The 20970-nt window shown below is 40.6% G+C and overlaps 1 protein-coding gene across 2 annotated transcripts in view; it reads left to right on the top strand.

The window, feature by feature from the left end:
• The window catches only part of LOC147685081 (uncharacterized), a 277204-nt gene that overhangs the window by 67344 nt on the left and 188890 nt on the right, over window positions 1-20970 (top strand). For both annotated transcript variants that reach the window (XM_086940956.1, XM_086940955.1), the window contains exons 3-4: window positions 17399-17485; window positions 17940-18032. In XM_086940956.1, coding sequence (XP_086797082.1) covers window positions 17399-17485; window positions 17940-18032 — 180 coding nt within the window. The remainder of the gene's footprint in view (window positions 1-17398; window positions 17486-17939; window positions 18033-20970) is intronic.

The raw sequence follows: 20970 nt of genomic DNA, 5'->3' as shown, positions 1-20970 counted from the left end.
AATTCATGTTTTTGATATCTGGCACCATTTCCCTTATAAAGCAACTTTGCGATATGAAATCCATTTCGGCTATTTGACACCATTACTCTACTTGCAACATTGTTACTGGCGAGAATGAGCCTGCTTTACAAAACTTATTAAATTCTAATGACTCTCGGTTTTGCAAAGGTCATTTCCTACCTGCTTAATAAATAACCCGTTTTTCTTGCATAAACATCGCAATGCAACACTGTTACTTATGATATTAATTCATGTTTTTGATATCTGGCACCATTTCTCTTATAAAGCAACTTTGTTGCTTGCGATATGAAATCCATTTCGGCTATTTGACACCATTACTCGACTTGCAACATTGTTACTGGCGAGAATGAGTCTGCTTTTGATATTTAAATTCATCAGTAACTCACTCGCACTAATGTAGTCCGTCGTTTATATCCTTCGGAGACTACCCTTCGTGACGCGATAAACTTGGACAACCAATCACCTCATATAGATGATCGAGTCATGTCCGTTTTAAAAGGAAGGAAGTCTGACTGGGAAATTGATTTCCTTTCCCAACGGCTGCGGGACGCCACTGGATTTATCAATCGTGACGCCCGCGGGTTGATGCACAAGCAGAGCTGATTTTAATCTTCGGTAAGCATGCAGCCCCGTTACCCGTTGCTAATCCACTACAATGTTACGTAGGTTCTGTGGTTTGAGTCTACGTAATAATGGTATATTGTATTGTATCTTTACTCTCCAGCTTTACAATACTACAGCAAGGGAACGTATATTTATGCCGCTATCCGAGGTGATCTGAATATGCAAAATCCTGTTTAAATATCGGTAAGCGACCAAAACCGCCGCCTTCCGTTAACTCGCATTGTGCGCATTCCGTTTACTACAGCTTGGTCTCTTATAATGAAGTCTCCATTGTATTTTCCCTTTACCCCTCAGTATTGTGGGATAACACGAAGGGAACAGATATATCAACTGCAGTCCCTGGTCGTTTTACCACGCTGAATGCATTTTTATCTATCGGTAAGCGACCAACACTGCTATACTTTCATGTCTTATCCTAACGCATTTTCCGAGCGAACTCTGATACCTTAGAGTGATACATTTTTTGCACTTTCGTTTCACTTCTCAGAAATTGTAGAACTACGTTAAGAGAGCAGACATACCGACTGCTGTTCCTGGCCATCTGACCATAATACATTAGATTTTACACCATTCATGTAAGTGCATTTTTTGCATGTTAAAATACTCGAGTTTATTTTAGATGTAAATACAGCTCTAAGAAGGCTTCTGGTTTAATTAGAAGTTTTTGGTGAAGTAAATATTTAACAAACTAGAATCGTTAATAATAACAGCAGCACAAAGTAAATGTGGGTTCCTCTTACTTTTACATTTGCAGTTTTAAAACAGACACTCCATAAAAAAGAAAATAACGTTATACCACCAGCTACTGCCCGATGCGGCTAATAAAAACAACTGCCGATTTAGGTAAGAATGGGGACACATTGCTGATTAATTTAGGGGTCCTACAGATGCTGCCCAGCTTTTGGTTATGGAATTACATAGGCTACTTTTATAATACCTCTAGATTATAAGGAACTAAGCCTAGGACACTTTCTGTTCATTGCTCAGTTAAGATAAAACACCTGCATATATATATATATGCTTTCCAATTGTTCATCAATAACAATAAAACTCAGGCCAACCAAGCTCCTGAAGTTATAAATGTAATAGAGGTAGCGGGGTATATATACTACACTACTGCTCAAGTGTAACATCTAAAAAGTTTTGTACCTTATGTAGCCTTATAGCTGGCTACATAAGTAGGGAGTTTGCGATATGTAAAGCTGTTAAAACTATATGTTTGCATGCAATGGTATCTGAGGTATTGGTTGAAAGGCTAATATAACTCACCTCGAAAGGGAATTTGAATTGCTATATATGTTTTTCAGATTGTATATGTGGCTCCTGAAGAAGGCGTTCCAGTGAAAAACGCCGAAACGCGCGTCGAGAAGAGGACTAGTACTGTCCGCCACTGTTTTATGAATTTAGAATTAATGATGTCATTTGTAATGTTGTATTGTGTTGATGCCTTAGAATAGGTCATAAGTGTTATTTTATTATATGTCAGTAATTTTATGTTTTTATTCTGAGAGTATATATACTTAATAATAAACAAAAATGTTGTACCTTTTAATTGATTGTTGTGCTTTTCACTTATCGTTCTCTCCCTGATGATATTATATTTTGTGCCTTTTTTCATTGTCTAATTTTCCCTGTCAAACATATTCAGTTGCCAAAACAAGGGGGTCCTTGTTATTCACACCAATTATAACTTAATTTCCCAACTTATCTACGGATATATCAGTGCTGGGTAGAGATTGATTGGCAATGTCTTTTAGTGTACTTATACTTTTGCCTGGTGGTTTACTTTATGCAATCTTGTACATAAGTTTGACTGGAATAAGTAATTTACTTCTGTTTAGTCCGGAGACTAGTGATGTATCCTAGCAGTGGCGTAGACAATGTGTTATGACCCTAGTGGAATGAAGAAAATGTGTCTCTGATTAAGTTCATTGCAGCAATAATTTGGGTTCAGTAGGCTTCTCAGGCCTCTGCTCCCTGGTGCCTCTGCACCCTCTGCCCCAATAGTAGCTACGCTCTATATCTGAGCAAGTGCTTAATTTGTGGGAAAATAAGTGCCAGGGCCCTCGTCAGGAGGCCACTTCTGCTTGCACCAGCCCATTACTCCTGTCAGCGCCACCTAATTATTTAAGGAGTTTTTTTATAGCACAAACAAGATCAGTCCAGGTATCCGAGCACAGTACAAATAGCAAACCAAGTTAAACACGGAAAAAAACACGCAATAAACAAATAAGAATACAGTTGTAAAGTAATAGACTGGAACCAGGTGGAGTGTACAATCGTAAGTTTATTGTATGGACAACACACCGTAAGCATGCGTCTCACGGAAAACACGAAGCCAACTGACAATGTGTGTGTAACTGTCATATCGAACTCTGAGCTGTCAACATTCCAGCTGTTGGGTAACCAATTACGCGCAGGGGAATTGCACGTGCAGGGGAGGGTAAGGGAAAGGGAGAAAGGGTTAAGACACAACACATCTACAGAACAAAGTAAAAGATACACCCTGCAAAATAAACGGTAATGTAAAGCAGTATTCTAATCACAAATCATGTCATTGTATTTGTTGGGTTTACTATGAACCCGGCCGAAGCTACTGGTGCTAGCCCTTACTTCGCCAACATCACTGATAGGGGAAATTCCTTGTGCTACCCTTTTTTCCCCTCTAGATGGTAAGGAGTTTATTGTCTCTCTTTGGTTTAGATTACTCGCCACGTCTCCACACTCTGGTTTATCTTGTTCATTTTCTTGAGTCCAGATGTCAAAAGTGTCCTGGGATGCTACGGAGGCATCTGTGCTGGGATCCCTGTATTCACCAATGGATTCAAAGACCCTTAGGTCCTGACTAATCTGGTTGCCAGGAGTTCCTGATGGTTTGCCATTGCAATCGTTCTCCGGCTCTGATTCATCTTCCTCATGTTGTGACCACCCACGTTTGGGTCCTTCTTGTGCATTTCTTTGTGTTGTGCTTTCCCCAATTTTTATATCCACTCCGTGACATACTGAAATAGCAGAAGCATGCCACACTCTACCATCACTGAGTAAGGCCGAATTACAAAAAACCTTCACAACTTCCAAAGGTGCAGTAAAACAGTTTTCTCCTTTGACAATGTGTCCACTTTTCTTTACTCTTACTTTGTCTCCTACTTTGATACTGATCTCTTTACAATTCTTACTCTTGTCGTATTTTTCTTCGTACGCAATTTGCGCCTCCTTGATCTTTTTCCTGATAGTTTCCACAGACCATTCCTTTTTCTTTCCCATATTGTCTTTTGTATTTGGGGTTCTACCTCTCATGGCTTCGAATGGGCTCACCAATGTTTTCTCTCCTGGAGTAATACTATATCCCCAAACTGTTTTGATTTTGTTGTTCCTCCAACATTTTGAATTGTTATTTGCTAATTGGATGGTTCCTTTTATCACTCTATTGAATCTTTCCACTGTCCCATTGCCAGCCGGATGGTATACTGAGGTGGTTTTGTGGGAGATTCCGTTTCTTTCGACAATCTTTTTAAACGCATCTGAGGTGAATTGGCTTCCGTTATCACTCACAATCGTTTTAGGGATTCCTTCTCTGATGAATACTTCCTCCATGAACACCAACAAGTCATTTGTTTCCACTTTTTCACATACCCTTATTTCTGGCCACTTTGAAAAATGGTCTACCATAACTAGTACATATACAACTGCGTCCTGTCATTTCATGGGTCCCATTACATCCACACCTATGCTTTCCCATGGCATGTTCGGCTGGAGCGTGGGTCGTAGAGTTGTTTGTGTTTTATCAGAGTTTTCGCATTCTATGCAGTTTCTAATAGCCCTTTCAATTTCTATGTCACAGCCTAGCCACCAATACCAACATTTAATTCTCTGTTTGGTCTTGTTTATTCCCAAATGACCTTCGTGGCATATTTTTATTATTCTTTCCTTTAGGGTCTTAGGTGGTACCACTTTCCCTTGCCTCAATACGAGGTTGTCTTCGACGGATAACTCATTTCTTAGTTCCCAAAATGCTTTTAGCTCGGTCTCCATACATTTTTTCTTTGGCCAGCCTTTTATAATGTGTTCACAGACTTTTTGTAATTGTTCATCACTCAAACATTCCTTTATCCACTAATTTTTTTGTATAGTTGGAAATTCCTCGCTGATGTTTGCAACGCACAGTTCTCCTTCCAGTGCCTCTTTCTCAATATTTTGTAATGGTAATCTACTTAGAAAATCTGCCACCACATTTTTAGCTCCAGGCAGGTACTGTACCTCGTAATTGTAATTTAATAGTCTTATGGATAGGTGAGCCAACCTTGGTGATGCATTGTATAGTCCTTTCACAGTTAGTACTTTAGTCAAGGGTTTGTGATCACTTCGCAGTACGATTTTTTTTCCCCAAATGTATTGTTGGAAATGCTCCATTCCCCACACACAAGCAAGTGCCTCTTTCAATTACGGAGTATCTTTCCTCTGTTGATGTTAGTGCGCGAGATGCAAAGTGATAGTGACTTCCTTACCATTTTTTTTCTATTTGTGTTAGTACTGTGCCTATCCCTTTTCCACTTGCATCCGTGGTGATTACACAATCTAGATTTCCATCAAATCCCTGCAGTGGTGGTGCCTCACAAATTTCTTTTTTAGTTGTTTTAAACTCTCCTCGCAATCTCTTGTCCATTCACATTTATTTTTGTTTATCAAAAGTGTCCTAATCTTGTATGTTTCGGCTGAAAAGTCTTTTACGAAATTTAAATAGCACTCTACAAGCCCTAAGAATGCTCTAAGTACTTCTTTGTTTGCAGGTACCGGTGCACCCTTTATTGCCTTTACCAGTTCTTTTTTGGTTTTGTTCCTTCGCTCGATATTTTATTGCCCAGGTAGTTCACGCACTTTTTACTGAATTTGCATTTTTTGTATTCTGCAGTCATTCCACATTTGTCTAGCACCTGAATTAGTTTGCTGTCATGTTCCATTTGATCTTTACCCATGACCAATATGTCATCCTGGAAGATGAGTATGTTTTTGACTCCCTTAAAGATTTCATGCATACGTCTTTGAAATAATGCTGCCGCGGATGCTATACCAAAAGGTACTTTCTTGAATCTAAAACATCCGAATGGTGATATGAAGGTGGTGAGGTGTTTGCTCTCCGGGTGTAATGGTACCTGATGGTATGCCGCGGCTAGATCAATCGTGGAGAACGCGCTCATACCTTTGGTGAGGGATAACATTTCTCCAATTCTTAGTAGGGGGTACTGAGCTATGATTATATTTTTATTCAGGTCTTGCAAGTCCATGCATAGTCTCAGTTTACCATTAGGTCTTCTAGCGACGACTAAGGGTTCAATCCACTCTGCAGATTCTGTAGGTTCAATTATGTCTGCTTCCAGTAATATATTTATTTCCTCTCTGACCTCCTCTCTTAGTGTTATGTGTACATGTCGTACTTTGTGTAAGCAGGGAGTTGTTTTCTTTTATCCTGATTTTGTGTTAGAAACCTTTTAGCTTGCCAATCTTTCCATTAAATACATTAGGGAATCTGTTTATGAGGTCTCCACTCGTCAAGGTGTCCTGTTGCATAACAAGAACTGGTTCGGAGCTGTTCAGGTTAAGAGTAATGCCCAGTTTTCCTGGATCCTTTCACCCTAAAACGGATGGACCTGTGGCTGCGACGTACAGTTTGCTGTTCATTTCTCTTCCCTTGAATACAAAATTAAGTTTCCTGTAACCTACCAGCTCAATAGGTTCACCTGTGGAGGTTTTTAAGATTATATCTGGTTTCTCCATTTTGTTACCAAGTACTTCTTGAAACTTATTTTCCCATACTTCATGGTTGACAATTGTGCAGGGAGAACCAGAATCTGCAATTATCTCCATCTCGACACCCCTTATTTCCATTTTGCACAAAGTTTTCTTTTTGTTGCTGTTATTATTCTCCTTATTTTCTGTTTCTTCTCTCACATTTAATGCACGCAAATTGTATTCCGATTCGTCAGACGAGTGAGTTTCCTCTTCTTCCTTCTCCTGGACATACTTTATTTGAGCTTTTTCTCTCCTGTAGATACTTTTTGGAAGTGACCAATGACACCACATTTACCACATTTGTTATTCCTTGCTGGACAATTCCAATTATTAGCCAGGTGTTTGTTGCTACCGCACCGATAGCACTTCAATTCCTCATACGGTTTACCGTATCTGCTTGGTTTTGGTCTTTCATTCCCTTTGCTTCTGTAATTGATAGTCTTTTTCTTAGTTCCACTTACTTTTGCCACGACATTAGATTCCTCATTTTTCTTTTTCTTATCATTGATGACTTCCTTTGCACACCGTCCAGTTAATTCTGCTTTTTTTTACAATTTCAATGACTTGTTGTAGTGGTTTCTCACCCTTAGCCCACAGTGCATCTTGTATGTTTTGATTTGCGGCACACATTACTATTTGGTCTCTTATTAAGTCATCGTGCATATTTTCAAATTTACATGTAATTGCCAAGTTCTTCAATGCAGCTACATAATCATCTACGCTATCATCTTTTCCTTGTTTTCTCTTGTAAAATTTATATCTGTGCACCGCTATGCATACAGTAGGTTTATAGTAAGCATCTAAGTCTTTCATTGCTTCCTTGTAAACATTTCTTTCTTCACCCTCGCACACTTTCTATGTAATGTTCTTATAGACTTCTAAACCACCTGCACCCAAACAGTGTAATAGGATTTTTCTCTTTTCTTCAGGTTTAATTGGTTCATCATCTTTCTCAAAGTAGATATGTAGTTACTGAAGTACTCTTTCCATATTTCCCATTTAATTGGTGGGTCACCTGTACCTTTTAAAAATGGTTCTGGGGGCTGTAAATTGTAATTGTTGCTATTAGCCATGCTCTTTTTTTTTAATTTCTTTTTTTTTGTATTCTCCTTATTTATATCACTTCCTTAATATTTTATTTTAATTTTATATTTATTCACTTTAAACATATGCTTGTTGTCCAACTTGTTTATGAGCTGTTTAATACTATTTCACATTTATTATTTCGATGTACTTACCTCTTTTTTTCCTGTTATTTTTTTTATTCTTTGACAGTTTTCATATTATTTATTTACTTCCATATTCCGACGATTTTTACAGTTATCCGTTTCAGATTTGCTTAGTTTTCGTTGTATGCACGTTACCCGTGCGTGTTCATAGATGCGTCTAAAACGCTGACTTTCTTCTTCCAATATGGCGTCTCGCGCGTCAGTGTGAGGTCTTGCTACTGACTGCGCCACTCGTCTGAAGCGATTCTCCTCACAGAAGCGCCTTCGCGCTCACCCTTGGCTCGACCACCTTTTTGAGTAAAACAATTTGCTCTAAGATTACAACACGACTAAAATCCCTTTCCATGTAATCAGAAACTTTCAGTCCTTTTTCCAATCTAATTCCACATGCTCTATTGGGATAGATTAATCTTTCTCCTCCCGCTTCTTCTTTGGCCTCACAACATCAAATGCTCTTCGTCGATGTTACTCCAGCCACAAATACATTTACGATCAGCAAATCATTCATGTGTTATTTCGCTTAACATCCGGTGAGCAATTTTATCATTCATTCACTTTCCTTTTTTTCCTAAATTTTCCTTTTTAGATATTACATTAATAGATTTTCTCTTTGCATCTCATTTCTAGTGTTCCACTTGTTCATACACGTTCAAGCTTCTTCTTTTTTTTTTTTTATCCAGCTATTGTTATCTCATAAACTGTCTTACCGGATTTTTCTTTTCTTTCTTTTTCTTTTAATCTCATTTTCATTCTTGTGTGTTGTCAAAATACCTCGTCGCCAAATATGTAAAGTAATAGACTGGAACCAGGTGGAGATTCCAATCGTACGTTTATTGTATGGACAACACACCGTAAGCATGCGTCTCACGGAAAACACAAAGCCAACTGACAATGTGTGTGTAACTGACATATCGAACTCTAAGCTGTCAACATTCCAGCTGTTGGGTAACCAATTACGGGCAGGGGAATAGCATGCGCAGGGGAGGGTAAGGGAAAGAGAGAAAGGGTTAAGACACAACAACAGTTAGCAATATGTTGTAGATAGCAAATAAGTAGTGTCAACAAAAGCAAAAAAGAATAACCAGAAGCAATATATATACAATGAGAACAAAACGTCTTAGAATACACAGGATACAGAGATTAATATAGGACGGATAGTCCGACATGGCGAAATCAGGACTCATGTACCTGATCAGTAACTAATGCTGAAGGTCTCTATTAGCAACAACTTTTTTAATTCTTATTTGAAATAGGTGGGGAAGGATTAGATCTAGTTTCAAGAGGAATTGCGTTCCATATTCTGGGGGCAAGACCTGAACAGGAGCAGTTATAGATTTTCTTCTTTTAGTTGAATTTTTGTAGATTAGCGACTCCCTCCCGATAGTCCACGTTTCTTAGCCAGGTAGACAGGAGTGTTGTGATGAAGAGCCTTATGGGTCATGTAGGCAATCTTAAACTCAATTCTAGCTCCAAAATTGAAGCGATTTTAGATGATTCAAGGCAGGTGTCATGGTCGCGTTTGCTAGATCCCATGATGAGCCTAGCAGCGGAGTTTAGTGTGGCCCTTAACGGAGCAAGCCTGCTATGAGTAGTCCCGCAAGGGTGGCACTCCCATAGTCTAGGTGGGAGATGACTAGGGATGGGACTGCTAACTGAAAGTCATCTGAAGGTAATAAAAAAGGTTTGATTTTTCTTATAGTGTTCAAATGCAAATTGGCTCCTTTGGTAGGTGCACTGATGTGATCTTGCATGTTCAGGTATTTTGTCCAATGAAATTCCTAATGATCTAGTAGAATCAACAATTGGGGTGCAGTTGAGCGCTGTGAGCTGTTTGAGCCATTCATCTTTTGGAGTAGAGAGATTGTACGGGGCGATCAGACGAAATTACGTCATGAGTGTGTTTATCAGTGATTCCAGGTCAACTATTGTTGGGTTTTCAGCAGGATGCAGTTAAGAGTTTTATATCTTCAGGTGAAAAATATTTTCAAGTATAATTGTATGTCATCCGGGAACATGTGGTACTCAATGATTCAATCAAGTTTTTGTATAGTATGGCAACTCACCCGTGAGGGTCTCATGGTGCTGAGGAAAGGGGAGGGGGGCTGCTGATCCGTCTGGGCGTGGAGGTTCAGTCGAAGAGCCTGGGCTTGAGATCCTCCCTGAATTGGGTCAGCAGGAGTAGTGTATATTTGAGTGTGTAAGAATTTTGGTAAGAGGTTCAAACAACAAATTGAATAGCGTGGGTGACAGTGTGGATCCTTAAGGTACTCCAGGGTATACCGGAGTAATGTCAGACAGGGATTGATTGATTTTGATTCCTTGAAATTTATTATGAAGGAAAAATTAAAACCAACTTAAGACGGGATCAGTTAAACGTATCCTTTTCTCCACACGTTCTATCATGTTGTCAAATTTGACCGTATCAAAAGCAGAGCAGAGCAGAGGAGAGATCAAGGAATACTAGTAGGCTGGGTTCGTTCTGATCAGGTAGTCTCAAGGCACATGTACAATGTGTGTCAGAGCAGTTTCAGTGCTATGGCTTGTTCTGCAGCAAGATTGGCAATGATCAAGGATATGAAACTGTACGTTGTAGTTGCAGAGTTGAAAGAGTATGCATTTCTCTAGTAGTTTTGCTAGTGTCATAGTGCTAGTAAAGTTGTTGAGGTCAGACAAGTCGACATTTGGCTTTTTAGGGATTTGGGTTATTTTCCCTATCTTTAGGCAATCAGGGATCGTACCCTAGGAGAGAGATGTACTGATAATCCTAGACCAACGTGGGAGTATGGAGGATTTAAGCTCTCTGGTGATTCTGGCAGGTAGAGGATCTTTAAAGTGATTTGAGTGATTAATTGCTATTAGTGTTTTGAGTATCTCAGCTTCGTCAGGAACTTTGAAGTTAGTCCTGCAGCATTAGTTTTATATGTCAAATTAGCGAGAGGGTACAACATCCTGGGAGGCGTAGGGAGGAAATTGAATTGGGACTGGCCTGATGGATATTGAGAGGAAGAAAGTCTATCTAATTCAATCTTCCTAATTTTTTCAGTGAAAGGTGTGTTGTGGAAGGAGAGATTCTCCATGCTTTCTCAAAAAGCCAATAGGGTATATTAGGAAACCCAATCTACCCTTGAAGGCCTGGGCAAATTGAATGGACGGGTATGGAGCGCCTTCAAGGGATTTATTTAAAATACTTAGTTATATTTCTTTTGATATATATTTGACTGCAAGAGTTATTAATAAACTCGCCAATGAACTCTTGTTAAAATACAAAAGTTATCTTAGTACGATTTCTAAACCTGCGTCTGTTCACTTGTATTTTTGTAACTTTTGTTTTTAATTAGTAGTCACCATAGAGTGCAGGCAATTGAATTCTGTCTCTTTCTGGACGGTCAGACTTAATCTCCATTCCTTAGCAACTTTTTAATTCAGTGAATTGAATCTGTTGTAACTATAAAGGCAGCGAAAAATCAGCAGTCTTCAGTTGAAAGGATATCCGAGTGAACAGACACAGGTTTAGAAATCGTACTAAGATAACTTTAGTATTTCTGGAAACATTGATCAGGGGTCAACTGTTATATTTTTGATAGTCCTGAAGATGGTCTCATGGACAAATGCATAGAGACCGAAACGTCGACACTCACACTCTCTTCCGGCAAATAATGTACAAAGAGAAGAAGTGTTTTCGATAGTAACATTGAAGGAGTATAACATTGTATTTATTTTCCTCCTGTTACATTGCATGTTTACCTGTATGGTACCTTTGATAAATTTCAAAAGATAAAAGCTTTTTCTATATACACCTTTATTCTTGATATTCTTTGCTTTGTGATTAGTTCACTGGTTCCAATATTTATGTAAGGAACAATTAATATTACTTGGATAAAAGGTATTTTTAACAAGATTTCATTGGCAAGTTTATTAACAACTCTTGCACTCAAGCATATATCAAAAGAAATATAACTAAGTATTTTAAATAAATCCCTTGAAGGCGCTCCTTACCCGTCCATTCTCAGCAAGCCAGCACACCCAGTAACCATAAAAACTTACAACTGTGACAATTCATATTATTCCGGGCCCCAAAAGCTGTAGCAATGGCTTGGAAGGCAGGCAATAGCCATTTTAAGATTAATAACCAACTGTTGTTGGGCTTGTCTCTACATTAGACAAACAGCGCCACCATGTGGAAGACTGTCATAAGCGGTGGGTGCTGACAAATAAGTGCTGGTGGCGAGTCCGGGAAACCGCCGCCTCAAATAAAGCACTGATCCAAATGTAGAGAGAGTTGAAAACGCTTACTCCATCGGCACCCACAGCTCATATTCAATAAAGAAACAAAAATGTAAGTTTTCATGCATCAAGTTAAAGCTGTCATTAAACACATATATTTCCTGTGAACATGCTGATTAGGTTGAGTCTACCACACAGTGCAAACAGCCTGGTTGAGAAAAACTTTTCCTTACCAAGAACATACGGGGGCTTGCACTTCGCTTGTTGCTTACCATCGGTTGGCTTTACTGTCAGTCTTATTTGTTTGCTTTTTATTGTGCGGCCTTCCTTATGTCAGAACGCCCACTTGTGTTAGCTTGCCCATGGAGCATGGCCTCTTTACCGTCTTTTTGACTAATTGGCTTCTATGCTTATTCTGCTTACTTATAGGGAACTACTTTTTTCGTTTTGTTCAAGCACCCCAAGAATGTGTATGTTTATTAGCTATCCTCCCTGTGTACTTTTCTCCTCCCTCCCCATTTCTTTTTCTCGCTCATATTAGCCTGCAATCGAGTTGGTCTCTCTGTGGATAAAGATTAGATGTTAAAAGTTGTTCCCCATATGAAAGAAATGGTTGAGCTATACAGTAGTTCATGGGGAGCAGGGATGTGTCGCTTCCCTAGGTTGAATTGTGAAATTTGCACATGCTCCCGGTGGGCCTTTTGCAGTTGTTCAGTTGAATTGCTTGGTGCCAGGCTGACCCCACCTCCTTGTTTGTGAGGTTTCACCAATCCATCCATCAACAAGTAAAATCTGGTATGGTGTCAAATTAATTGTCAACTGCCCCTGATGTTGGTAGTCAAATTCTGCTTAGTGTGTATATGTAGGCTCTTTATTTTAATTCTTAAATAAGTCGAGCTATAGTTGTGTTTGCTATGTATCATACAAACCAAGGAACATAAACCTATTTTGCTTTGTACATGTACCAGCCGTCTATTTTGTAATTGCTCAGTCTCCTCAGATGTGTCCATAAAATTGTCCTTCTGTCCTGAACATTTGTCCTGGATTTTGACCCCTTTACCTGAATTCTTTACAGTCACTGACCAGAATTCACTTCCTTACCAGGTGGTCGCCTTAATTGTGCAAAATTGTCCTCTAACCACTCACTGTTCTAAGCAAATTATTATATTGTGCACTACTGCAAAGTTGAGATGTTGGGATGCATGGCCCTAAAATTTAACAAAGAATGTCACCCCAGGATGATTACAATCAGTGCTAAATGGTAACCAAATAGTAAAACTTGAGAAGGAATTACATCTGGGCAGAGAAATCTCCCAGTTAAGGCGTGTGTGTGTGTGACCTCTGTATTATTGCGGTTGTATGGCAACTAACATTGTGTTGCAGTCATCACATTGCTTTTACCTGTATAGATGGTCATTGTATTGAAATCTGATAGAATAGTTTGAACCCTTCAAAAAAAAGGTAGAGCTTCCTCTGTGGGCGAATAATTCCCTGTGTGTGTAAACCTAGGTGGGATTTATTTTATGTGCTTTGACACATTACAGGTCCTGTTTCTGCATGCTTTAAAATAAATGTTGATTCTGCAGCTCATATTGCCTTGCGTATCCCAAACTTTGACTTTTGTTTTGCTGAAGAGCACTTGGAGACTAGCGTCAGAGGGCATAAAAATGTCCATGAATTACACCAGCTTGGTTGTGACGCCCAAAGAATTCAAACTATCATAGGGACTTCCAGGGCTTTAAGTGGGAAAAAAAACCTGGTGGTTCTCTATAAGGGGTGTGGCAAATTTCTTAAAGGGGTGTGGCCTATCAGAGTAGGGCGTGGTCTAAATCAAGATAACTAGCATTGTGTGCTTAAGAAAATCATGAAGTCGCATTCAGCAAAGGATAATAAAAGAGACAAAAAAGTATATTTATTAAGTATAAGCCATAAAATACCAAACACTTTAAAAATACGTAAACATTATTTACATTACTTAGAAATCTATTGCAGGATTTCCCAAAACCCTTGAAGATATTCACGGTGTCTTTTTTGCTGGGGTTTCTCACAACAATTTTCTTAAGCAGACCTTCTACCTTTTGCCAGCCAACTCTTTACATACAGCTTTGCGTTAAATGTTTCAAATGGAGAACCATTGAGCTTTACCCATAAGCATGAAGAAATGGTCTCTGCAAGAAGAAAGCCCCACTCTACATGCATATGGGTCTATTCAGCCTTGTGCTGCCGCCGTCAGCCTCCTGGAGCCGCCCCCAGCCCCTGTCACTCACAAACCCGACAGTCAATACACAACCAGGCAGAAGCACACGGAAAGGTTGAACAGGAAAATAGCCACTTTCTAATAGTGCTATTTCCAAACTTAGAATGTAAAAACCATCTTCACTAAAGGATGTGTTCTTAAATTCTGAGTTCAGGGATGCCAGAATCCATATCTTGCCGTTATGGGAAGATATGCTGGTAAACAGGTTACACAGCATTCCCCATGTTATCCTATGGGCAAGATAGCATTTCAATTGTGAAAAACGAAATTGGCAGTATTTCACTATCAAGACGTTCCCCACACTAGTAATACCAAACAAAAACTGGGACGTATGGTCACCCCACCTTTGACCTTTGAGGCCTGAAAATAGAGCCCCCTTTCGAGGCCCCCCCAAAAAACTAGGGGGGCTAAGACCCCCCCCCCCTCCCATACCCCCCCCCCCCTTCCACACACACACACACACACACTTAAAGCCCTGGGGACTTCTCAAGAACAACTTTGAAGCTACAGTATCAGGGGATACCTGGAAGTAAAATTATCGGGGCCTACTAAAATCTTGATTGGATCTCCATGTGCTTTCTTTTAGTGCAATCCAAAGCATATCTACTGTCACTTTGCTTCTTCAGATGCTCGTTTCACATTATTAGAAAGGTATGCCTAGAGTTACTATGGAAACATTTTGAGATTCTAGCAAGGTTTCTCATTGTCAGGTTAGGTGGGTCTATTGTGAAATAGTGGAAAAGGACAATTGAATATTTGCTTCTGGGCAGGTGTAGTACGTGGAAGGAGGGTATGGGATTAGCTAATGTTGTCATCAGTTGAGTGCCTTTTGAGGAGCCTGGTGGCTTCTCAACAAGACTCCCTTGTCCCAGACAAATCTCAGGGTGTTTATTTAATGAAATTAAAATATGTTCTGTAAAATGGGGACTCCATTTTAGGAACACTTTTCCGTCTCTCCCATTCCAATTTGTGCATGAGCCATCATCCAGGGGAACTGAGTTATTAACCACTGATGCACTGTCGGAGTACCACCCACCATATTTAAAGTCTGCTAAGCTGCTGCAATGTTTGGTGAGGCCGCTCAGCAAACTTTTTTGTTGTTGTAAAACATAAAACAATTACACTAACACCCTGGAGTTTTCTCCTCCGGTTGCGAGGGTCATTTTTATTTTTCCCTCTGTTGGACCACCAGGTATTTCCTGGCGGTCCAGCAGAGAAAAAAGTACACCAGGCCATCCTCTCCTGATGGGGCAAATGGTCCTATGTAATGCACCAATAAACAATTGCCAAAAGTCCATTGGTCTATTAGTATAACAATTGCCCCAACAGAAACATGATGGTTTGCCCTAACCTCTTAGGTGCTGCGCCTATTCCAACGGCCGACGGCACCACTACCTCAGGAGTGCTGCCGTCGGCCGTTGGACGTTCGAACCTCACCTGCGCAATGGAACGTTCAGCACTGGAGCTGGACGTTCCATAGCTGCTAAGAGGTTACTCTAAACAGAGCAGGCAGACCATCTGTTTTGCACACTGGCTACTCTGCAACATTTATAGCAAAGTATCCTGCCCACCAAACTCTAAATAAGGTCAGTTGTCCTTATTGGGGAGTGGCAAAAGCCTTGCCCTGGACATGACTCTCTACCTCTATAACTTCTGCTCCATTGATTGATTGTGTCAGTTCATCTTTGCTGAGGTATGTTTATAAAGCTCTCCTGAATTGTTTTTGTCGTCAGTGACTTCTTAGGTTTTCAATAGTTAAGATTAAAGAGGATTGGGACTAAGAGGACATTAACTCATTAATTAGTATACTTGGACCTTGATCTAAAGTTTGGCAGACTGGTTACTCCATCACAGAGGTGACAGATATCCCATATGCCTTAGTCGATCTTATCCCCATGGCACTTATAAAACGTCCTCCAGAATATCCTTCATTTTTGTGACATAATAACAGCCCTTTAGACTGCATCATTAGTTCGAGCATTCGAGACCTCATGTATATACTTTAGTATATACTTATATGTCTATGTACTTTTTGGGCTCTGGAGATCAGCCCTAGGACTTGTCTGCTTCCGCTTAGGGACTTTTTTCTGTTCAACTGCCTCTATTTAACCGTCTTGATAGAAAATGACCAGCAGAGGTCAGTAAAATACCAGAATCATTTAGGCATTCTCTAGATTCCAGTCCATAGAAATTGTCTTACATGAGCACCCGTGGACAATAATATTTTTTTCAAATCTTGTATTTTCAGTGATATGACCACCAAAGGCCCTGATTTTATATTAAAAACAGAGCTTTGGACTATACTATTTCCTGCTGAAAGGCAATGTTTCTCTCCATGTGGTCCCATACCTGGCGTGTCTCGCAGTTTGGTGCTTACTTTCCCTCCATGTTAAAGAACAGTAGATGTTTCATTACCCAGAATAATGTGCAGCATTGAGAAATACATATGAGGTCCCAAAGGCGAGACCGATTGCATTGCAAATGCTTATTTTTTCATCCTGGCTACTTTCACAGCAGACAGTAATATCAAGAAAAATGGGTGAAGAGTCGGTGCCACTACCAGGGTGTCCTGTAGACCTAGAGTAATTGCTGTCCCTACATCTGTAGTGAGTACCCTGGGGCTGTGACTGGCTCTGGGGGAATGAACTGCTCTTTCTAGAGGTCATAAACGTCTTGTTTTGGAGACCATATGCTTCTTCTCTTGGTGGCAGAGAGGTTTTTTTTTAGACCAAAAACTGAATCTCATAGAAGTCATGAACCGTTGGCATTAGGAACCTTGAACTATTGGTTTACAGATGTAGTAAATGCTTGTTTAGGGGCAATGAATCATTAGTTTGAAGCACTCTGCAGCTTGATTTAGAGGCCTTGAAAAATGCTTGTTTGGGGACCATGAATTACCAGTTATTGGTCATGAATTCCGCTGGTTTAGGGGGCATGAATCTGTTGTTTTGAGTGCTGTTGAGCATCTCGATTGGGGACCAGTAACAATTAAATAGATTCTGTTTAGATTTTTTACTTGGGGAGTTTCTTTTAGGGAAGTTGACCAATTACTAAAATATAATCAGGAGTTGGTGGTGGGATGTGTGAAGACCCACAATTGATACAGGTGCAAATTGATACCGACCCATATTAAGAGGAATCTCTAATATACATTAATATTTCCGTGAAGGATGCAAGTACCAGTCATATTTATCTGAGAAATCTCTATTTTTTTGCAGTTAACTAATCTTACAATGACTTTCTTTGTTATACTCAGGTTATCCAGGTGTGAAGCCTCCAGTTCTTCTGCACAGTGAAGAAGAGCAATTGTCCAATGATCTCCATCCTGGAATAAGCAGCACATGTGAGTGAATGGGTTTCACTTTGCAGGCATCCTCTGATGCTTAGTGGAGAAAGAGCTTGTGTATTGATGTCACATTGTGTGAAAATAGATCCTTGGTCCCAGAAGCTATGTATAAGTGATGTGCAAGAGAGTACTTGGACAAACCTTTCTGATATCCTTACATTGTAGGCCAGTGTTATAAGTGAAAGGTGTTTGGTGCCTTCCTTCCTTTTGACAATGATTTAGGCAGGAGAGGTATGATTATGCGCTTAGGCCCCAACAGTCGAATATTATTTCACTGCCTCTGTTAGATCAGGCTTTAGAATATATTATTGAGGAACACAAAAGAACAATGATTAGTCAACTTTTTTCACAGTTATCCAAACGTGTTTTAATACATTAGATGGTATTGTTCAGTGTACAAATAGAAATTTTCTGAAGTAAATGTGTTTTGGACCCTCTTTGCTACATCCAGGTTCTCCAGTCATTCAAACTCCAGTTCACTTGCAAAATGAAGAAGATGAAGAGCCAGTCAGCAGTGTCGTTCCTGAAGCCAGCAACAGCACATGTGAGTGTTAATCGCAAAAAAGCATGGCCCTCATTTGTTGAACGTAGGAAAGTAGGATCTGCTTTCATGGTTACCCCACTTTTTGCTTAGTGTCACTGTGTTTTTGACAGAGACTGCGGGAATCCTGCTAATAAGGACCCCAGCAACTGTGCTTTCTCTCCTAAATTAGAAACACAAGGGGAGCTTGGCCCTAGAGGACAAGTGGGGAGGCTGGGCCTAAGTATATACTTACATTTGCAACCACATTTATGGAAAGTTGAACACGCTGCTTGTCGTTGTCAACTGGGTATTTTTATTTATACCGAATAATTTTTGATTAAACTCGGTTTGTCAAAAACAACATATTATAGACAGACAAAAACATGTGTACAATGTGAAATTGAACCAAAGTTAAACTTTTCTACACAACAAAGTGTCACGAACTAAATGTAATCATTAATCACGAAAATGAAAAACAATGTAAAACAGACAGTGACATTAGATATGCATAGCAATGAATGATACACACACTTTCAAATGAGTAGAGCATTGATTGAAGCAAAGAAAAGTAGAAAAGGGGGGAAAAAATTAGGAAAGGAGCGCGAAAATAAATTCGAGATTCTTTATCAGCCAGCAAATGCTGGTATACAAGTTTTCCTTTTCTAATTGGCCGACGCGTTTCGAATCCAGGGGCTTGTTTTCCAGATTCTCATCAGGGCATAATTACTCTGTCTGTGAAATTTGAAAGGAAGAAAGCTTTTTTAAGTATTTTGGGTGGAAAAGGCAGGACTCCCTATGTTATGACACTCAGCCGAGGGACCTACCAGTTCTTTGACGAAACAAATTCAGAGGAAAAATGTCAGTGCAGGCTGGTTGAGCTCCATGAGGAGTCCAGTTGGCGGGGCTTCCTAAAACAAGGTGAGTTTGCATTAGCACAGCTTGAACGTGTTGCTGCCAGAATGTGCAGTATTGCCAAATTGAGTGGAGACAAACGTACCGTCAACTGTTTCTTAACTTGACGGTGACGGCTGCCTTTATTGTGGAAGGTAAATTCTTCTGCGGGCTCTCGCTGAGACTGAGGCCAATGGAGCTGTGTGCAGAAAAATAAGCATTGGTGTTGGGAGCTGGGGTCTGAATTGACGCTAAGTACTATGCTGGGTAGCAAGGAACGTACCTTTTAAGTTTTGTCAGAGTCGGTGCGAAGGGGTCTTGATATCCGATCAAACTTTTTGGGGGGGGTCCGGCGTGTACACTTTTCACCGTGCTCCGTATCCGCTGATGGAAAACGGAAGAGATTTTAGTTAGTTTTAGCGTTGACCGGATATCAAGACCCCTTCGCACCGACTCTGACAAAACTTTAAAGGTATGTTCCTTGCTACCCAGCATAGTACTTTGGTACCTCCACAGTTGGCTACCGGTGTACCCTTGTAATCCCCTAGTATATGGTACTAAGGTTTTAAGGGCATAGGTACACCAGGGGTCTCCCTTGGGCTGCAGCATGTATTGTGCCACCCATGGAAGTCCACTTAAACTGTGACTACAGGCCTGCCGTTGTAGCCTGTGTTAGTTTGTGAATGCACCTCTCACGACAGATAGAAGTTTCCTTATAAACCTGAGGTCACTGTACTTAAAACCTATAAATCACCCCTATGGCAGGCTCTAAAGTCCTGAGGGCAGGGCGCTTGATTACAAATGGTGAGGGTGCCCCTGCATGAGCAGGACACCCCTACAAACCCCAGAGTCGATTCTCTGGACATTGTAAGTGCAGTCAGCCATTTTAAGACATATAGTGGACATCAGTCATTACGAGATGTCTAACTATATATTGACTGCTGCTCCTGTCGCCTTACAGACTTCCAGAGTCTCAGCAACACAGGTGGTGGTTCTGCAACTCTCTCAAAGCCTGTCCTGTCCTCTGCAAGTTTGAGGCCAGTATCCCTCTTAGGAACTGCTGGAACCAAAAATCCTGTGCAGTACCCTGACTTGCCGTTGCCTAGGCTTGTTGGCCCTGCACTCCAGAGATCTTTGGGCTACAAGAAGCTTCAGCCTCCAGCTCCTCACTTCCTGAAGATCAGCGTCCACCCTGCAGTCCTTGCATCATGGGCCTCCATCTTTGGAGAGCTGGCTGAGGTCCTCTTGCAACTCCTGTGCCTTCGGGCTGTGTGTCCTCTTGAGTCTTCCTTTGCTTCAGTGGGTTCTTCTGCTTGCTCAGAGCCTGCTCTGACTCTCCTGCTGTTTGTGAGTCCCCTGGACCTTGCTTGTCCCAACGTCATCCTCTTTTCACTTTCTTCATCATTTGCGTCTCCCAAGGCGTGTTGGTTCTCCCGACGAACACTGACCACCTAGACACTGGCATCCGACCTGGGACTGCTTGTAAAATGCTCCTGGTCTTCCTCATCGTCTCCTGGTCCTCAAAGTTGCAGCGACAAGGTCAGATTCATCTCTTCAGAACACCCCAAAATTGGTGGGCATTGTGTTTCCGCGCCTCCTGGTCACCTCTGAGTGGCATAGACTCTGTTCCCTCTGCTTGCAGGTTCTTCACTTCCAGAATTCACTTTTGGATTCCGCCTGACTCCTTCAGAGTCTTCTCAAGAGGGATCTTCGTCAAAGACTTTCATTGTTGTCTACGGCAGGTTCCAATGTCACTTCACCTCTATGCATTTAGCTTCCCCATTACAGGTAACCTGGTTCCTGGGGTGTAGTGTAGTTTCTATATTCCCTATAGGCTTTGCACATTGGAATAATATACACTATAGATTTGACATAGGTCTGAGATCAGTATGTCTCTATTGAGTATATTAAACATAATTGGGTGTGCCAGCTAACTCGGAGGTCACTAGAAACTTTCTCGAGTAAACAAGAAGGGATTAGTCTCTGACAACCGCATAAACATGACAACTTTGTTTCCCCTAAAACCGGAACAATATCTTCAGAGTCGTGGAAACAATAGATAACTATT

The sequence above is a fragment of the Lissotriton vulgaris genome, chromosome 10 (genome assembly GCF_964263255.1).
Source record: "Lissotriton vulgaris chromosome 10, aLisVul1.2, whole genome shotgun sequence".
NCBI classification, from domain to species: Eukaryota; Metazoa; Chordata; class Amphibia; order Caudata; family Salamandridae; genus Lissotriton; species Lissotriton vulgaris.
The sequence above is the reverse complement of the archived record's forward strand: the minus strand, read 5'-3'. Positions and strand labels throughout refer to the sequence as shown.